This window comes from Helicoverpa armigera, chromosome 14 (assembly GCF_030705265.1).
Source record: "Helicoverpa armigera isolate CAAS_96S chromosome 14, ASM3070526v1, whole genome shotgun sequence".
Taxonomy (NCBI): Eukaryota; Metazoa; Arthropoda; class Insecta; order Lepidoptera; family Noctuidae; genus Helicoverpa; species Helicoverpa armigera.
Genome location: NC_087133.1, coordinates 11,805,287 through 11,811,259, shown reverse-complemented (window position 1 = coordinate 11,811,259; position 5,973 = coordinate 11,805,287). Strand labels below are relative to the sequence as shown.

General features: G+C 36.2%; 1 protein-coding gene across 1 annotated transcript; it reads left to right on the top strand.

Annotated features, from left to right (window-relative positions):
- Positions 1–4,763: 4,763 nt before the first annotated feature.
- On the top strand, positions 4,764–5,543 carry LOC110378410 (A-kinase anchor protein 14). The gene is made up of 2 exons (XM_021337644.3): positions 4,764–4,852; positions 4,998–5,543. Exons 1-2 carry the CDS (start codon positions 4,841–4,843, stop codon positions 5,481–5,483), a joined length of 498 nt encoding a protein of 165 aa, XP_021193319.3. The 5' UTR covers positions 4,764–4,840; the 3' UTR covers positions 5,484–5,543.
- Positions 5,544–5,973: the final 430 nt, after the last annotated feature.

Here is a 5,973-nt window from a genome sequence, read left to right as displayed (position 1 = left end):
GGTACATTTTTAACCTAGCTAATTGTCCAATCGCATGTCACAGTATTACTAAATAGTATCAAATTATTGTCTGATCTTACCAAGGTTATATTGCGAACATTTGAAGAGAATAGCAACATAGATCTGATATCGAATGTTGACAAGCTCGTAAGAAGTAATGGTATGGGGGAACTAGATGCCTATTGGGCTGTTAACGTCGATGTGATTTGTCCCCTTGATAAGGAATGAAAGAAAGATAGTATCAATGTTGCTTATCTTTTTCGTGGTGTAATAAAACGAGGTTTCGTGAGCTTAGAATAGAGAGACGTGTGCAATTAAAAAGATAAATGGGTCTTTTTAGAAAACTTAAGCTACCAAATTGAATAATTTCCATTCGAAAGAAGGACCGTCCAAAATACCTTGAAAATCCATAAAAAATTAAACAATACATCAAAATGTTGTAAAGTTATCTTAAAAATGTGCATGAACTTGACATTCAGAGAAGTGTTACGAAACGCGCAAGGGCACGCAGCGCCACTGAATTATAAGATGCAGAAGTATCACCTATAGTATTACTTAGACTATGCATTAATATACGTTGAAGATTAGTCTAATAAGTAAAGATAGATATTTTAAATCAGAAAAAAAACATAGAGAATTTCGAATTTTAATATGATAGTCATTATTTCCTAGGGGGGTTAATATAATATTTACTTGCGACTTGCGAGTTAAGACAAATTGCTATAAGTCCCCGCTATCAAGACCGATAAAGTATCATGGGTCGATTCTTTAAACATTTCTTGTAAACTGGACCTTCTTAATTAGCCTTTACATGGACAATCGTCTCCATCGTGTCAATTACACAGTGATTAATATGCTGTAGATTATCTTAAGACGCGATGAATCGCGACACACTTTAAAATTTCATCATTGCGAAGATGCAAGCGAATTTATGGTGTCAATGTCTTATACTATAGACAAGCATAAAACGTTTAATGGCTTGGACATGGTGCCTTATCCCAATTTGTCTAAAAATAATAAAATCAACGCTATAAAGGGAGAAAATTTTTGTACACAGCAAAAATTAAAGGTTGTTTAAGACAAATTGTTGTCTCCAAAGATGGTAATATTTTAAAACCAACCAAGAACGGTTATCTTATAAAATATCTCAGGAATGCCAATAGACGTGCAGATATGGGTGACTCTCAAATTGTTGATGATCTTGAATGCAATTTATTTGATGTGTTCAAAAGCACTGAGGGTACATAAAAGTTCCATAAATGAGCAGTGGTCAACATTTTGGGTTATCAAGAATTATGTTTACGATGATATCAGACCTCTTAACTTATGAGGTTAGTGGGAGTGGTGAAATACTATTTGGAGTCACGTGGTATTGCAACGTAGTTTTGAAGAGAGTAAGCAGTAACAGTAACTATAGGAGGGTTTCAAGTGTTTTAGAAGGTACATTTATTTTACGCAATGGAGTTTATTGTTGGATAGCCAAGGATTAAAGAATTACTTTACTGTGATCAAATAGAACGAGCAGTTTTGGGATTGACTTATAGAAGTGGAGATTAAATCTTTGTTTGTAAAAGATCTTTTTGATGACTCAGCATACAATTAAAATAAACATGCATAAATAATTAGCAATCAATTAATTTTGCACACATAATGAACACTAGCACCAAAATTTCCATTTTGGCCTCCAATTATTTTCGATCACATTATAAATCTCGAGGCCTTGGATTACCAAACTCCCTTGAGACGTACGTACAGACAGAAAAAAATATACTTCTTAATATTCATACGTATCGGCTGTCAGTAAAAGTAATTATTGTATTGCATTTATAATTTGACGTTAGATCAGCCTTGAGAAGGCCTTAGAAGATAGTGAAACCAGTCATACAAGTGTTTAATGATGGGTTGAAGGATGTTGTGTGTTTCAATGGTGTTGTTTTCGAAAAGTAAACATGGAAATAACTTCCTCATTGACCTGGTGGTCATGATCACGATTGCTTAGTAGGGCTTGAGTTCCATAACCATGTACAGTATTATTCAGCTTGCTCAATATTCTGCAGGACTTGGTCAGAACATCATAATTTAATAGCTAGATAGTGATAAAACAAATGTAACTGCATTCTTCTATACCTGCTTAGATACTTCAGATTAACCAGACATAATCCCAAAAGTAAATACAAGCTTTGAAAAAGAGAGCAATTTACTTCGTCTGGTAGTACCCAAGGGACAATTTATCGCTTAAATCACTAAGCATCCAGTACTTACAACTTGAACCAAATCCGTTAACTTTAATCAAGGAGCTGTAATAAATATCCCCAATCTAAACAAAGGAAATAAAAATTAGACACGCCATTAATTTTACAAGATCCAACAACATTGGTCTAGACTAGACTGGATGTTGATTTATGTCTCATATCAGTAGGACTCTCAGACTATGTTGCTTTTAAATCTTTGAGTAACAAGAAATTTGGGAAAGTATCTCTTGAAGAATGCATTGAATGAAATAAATTAGGTACATCTTCAGTTTTGAATGCAACTCAGACAACACAACATAGGTCTGTTGGTTTTACGATCTTCTAGTGAATCCAATGTTTTATTATCGTGTATATTTTTCTTCTCTTACTAACACAAGTTGTATGATATGTAGAAACTAAATCTGTAACTGTCTCTGTCTCAATTGCATGATCTTAGCTAAGGATTTCGCAGATTAGTTTAGAAGTCTTTAGTTAAGCAACCCATTTGACTGTTTGATTTGTTTTTGGAATGGACTACTAGTTATATCTTGTGTTTTATTGGTTTGAAAGTAATAGTTGTCCTATTACCGTAGGTTCTCAAGATGTACCAAAAGTTCTCACGATCTAATAAGCGATGGCTTCTGTAATTGCACGGTGGTCTGATTTCACGCTTAACATCCATTCACTAACTTCCAACTCAAGACATAATAACTTAAACCAGTGACATTTAGCCAGCAAATAAACGTCTACTGGAATTTTAACACCTCTGTAATGTTATTAATTGGAACTGAATAATTTTAAGAACACCTCCACGACACTCTAGACTAAAGAATGGTATAACTTCACGTAGATATATAATGTGCAATGAATTTTTCTTCATTTCACATTTAGAGGTCTTTAATTAAAAATATGAGGAGATTAATAAAAGTAATGATGTCCCGTCGCATCTGCTTCAAGCATATTGCTGACCTCAAAATATTATCTGTGAAATATTTTAAGAAGCTGTCCTTATCCTTTCCAAATATGGGATTTAAATTGTTATTTTGTAAAAACCGGCCAAGTGCGAGTCGGACTCGTGCACGAAGGGTTCCGTAAATTACAGTTAAATCAACCTATCTCAAAAACTATAAGAGATACTTTGATCAAACCAAAAATCGTTGAAAGAGTTAATTAGCATGCATCACCTCTATTTTTTTTAGAATTTTATACCCCGTAGTTATAAAAATAGAGGGGGGGGGGACATACTTTTTACGACTTTGAGAGCTGATATCTCAAAAACCGTTCACTTTAAGAAAAATGTTTTTTAGAAAACTTTATATCATTTTAAAAGACCTTTCCATTGATACCCCACACGGGTATGTACATCGAAAAAAAAAATTTCATCCCTCAGTTACATGTATGGGGGGCCCCACCCCCAATTCTTTTTTTTACTATTTAGTGTCATATTTTTGTAGCGGTTCATACAACACATATTCCCATCAAATTTCATCACTGTAGTACTTATAGTTTCCGAGTAAATCGGCTGTGACAGACGGACAGACGGACAGACGGACATGACGAAACTATAAGGGTTCCGTTTTTGCCATTTTGGCTACGGAACCCTAAAAATGGCTTACTTGAAATGCACTCACAATGCTGTTTGAAAATGAATCTACAGATCTTGAAGTAAACTGTCGAATAAGTAAACAAAACAGGGTATGGACTTATTAACTTCGAGCTGCCTAGATTATATTAAAGAAGTAACATAAAATATAGGCTTATGAAGCAGTTTAGTAAATTGCAAAACTTGACACAAATAAACATCCCGCTACCTCAGCTACAACAATACATTTCATATTTGGATAACAGACTGAATAAAAATGATTCAACAATAGACGAAGTACACCATAAGGCACCCAAAGATTGCGACACAAACATCAAAGAGCATGTAGCAGAATAAAATTATTGTAACCATGAAGAATTGTAAGTAAGTGCAAGAAGTCCATTACATAAGTCGAAAACGTATGAACTTGGCATCAACCTAAATACTGCGTCAATGTTTGTGTTTATGCATTCATTAATCTCGACAAGTTTGATGGCGGCCAGATGCGAGAGGTGAAAGTGGATACGGCATGTAATGATATTGAAGTTAATGATGATTTTATAGGAGGAACAATTGAAACTGAGTATTCTTATGATGAGATAGTAATCAAAAATGTTGGAACAAAGTGTGCAGACGATGTTTTTGCTCCTCTTTGTCAGATAAGTCTTAAAATTAGAGCTGATTACGATTTGGTTACTGTGTGTAGGTATTTGTAAATAGTGTATAAGTAGCTTTAAAGCTTCAGATATATATTGATAAAGATTAACAATACCTACAATTTAAATTCCGAGTCAATATTTTTTTGTCCTACAACTACTTCATTCACAAAAGCATTACCTCGTACAACTGATCGTAAGCGCTTACTACTGCTTGCAACAATGCCGCCTCCACAAAGCTCTATAATTTATACAGTTTCAAGTTCATTGCGTATTGTCGATTTCGGCTGCGTGGTATATAAGGCCCGGTGGGTCAGTATTTCGTTAGATTACTCGACAGTACAGTCGTATACACATCTACCTCTTTAACCATGAAATCCTTTGTAAGTGTTAAAGTTTTGTGAATAAGGGTGTTCAAAATTTGCTTATCCCAGTGTTTATTTGGAAAATTTTATTCACCGTTTTTTGTGTAAATGATCCAACATAAAGTTATATTGGTGCTCATAATTTCATTTTGTTTCCTAACAGGTTGCTTTCGCCGCCATCTTGGCCTGCGCCGCCGCCGCTCCCGGAGTCCTGCTGGCTCATGAGCCAGTAGTCGCCGTGCACTCCGCCCCAGTGGTGCACACCGTCCCGGTCGTGGGCTCCAAGACCACCATCACTAAGTCCAGCCAGGTGGTCAACCATGGCTCCCCCGTGCACACCGTCCATGCCGTGCACACCCCAGTGATTGCTGCCTCCCCTGTGGTCGTTAAGACTGTGCACGCTGCCCCCATCGTCCACTCTGCTCCCATTGTCCACTCTGCTCCTATCGTCCACTCTGCTCCCATCGTCCACCCTGCCCCCATCGTCCACTCCGCCCCCATCGTCCACTCCGCTCCCGTGGTTCACGCTGTCCACGCCGCCCCCCTGATCGTGAAGACCGCCCCCTCCGCCGTCGCTCACTCCAGCTCAGTCGTCCACCACGGAGCTACCGTCGTCAAGACCGTCCCCCTCCTTGCTGTCCACCATTGATTTGATTACCTTCAATGAAGGCTAGACTAATATAAAAAATAATATATATTTTTTTACGTACTTTTTGGTTTTATTCTATCTCTCCTACTTTAAATGGATTATGTTTCATTTTTGTAGCGAAGCTCATAATTTTTAAAGCGTTTTATTATTGTTATAAAAATATTACTGGCAACCTCCATTTGCATAAAAGCTGAGGATTCAAGGATTATCTACTATCTATGTAGTTTCAAGAACGAAAAAAATATAATTAGCGAGCTTTTTAAGAAATATTTTAAAAGGCTTTATAAAACAATTTAAGATGCTTCATGGCTTTAAGTAAACATATAAAAGGTTGTATCAAGCCGTTTGAACCACTGACCCCTGTCAAGAAAATGCCTGAAAATATTCGCCATCATTCTTACTTAAGTAATTTATTTTTCATTGCATTTTGTAGGTAATCGTTTTAAAGAAATCTTTAGTCGGGATTTTTCAAGTAATTGGATTCGGGTTA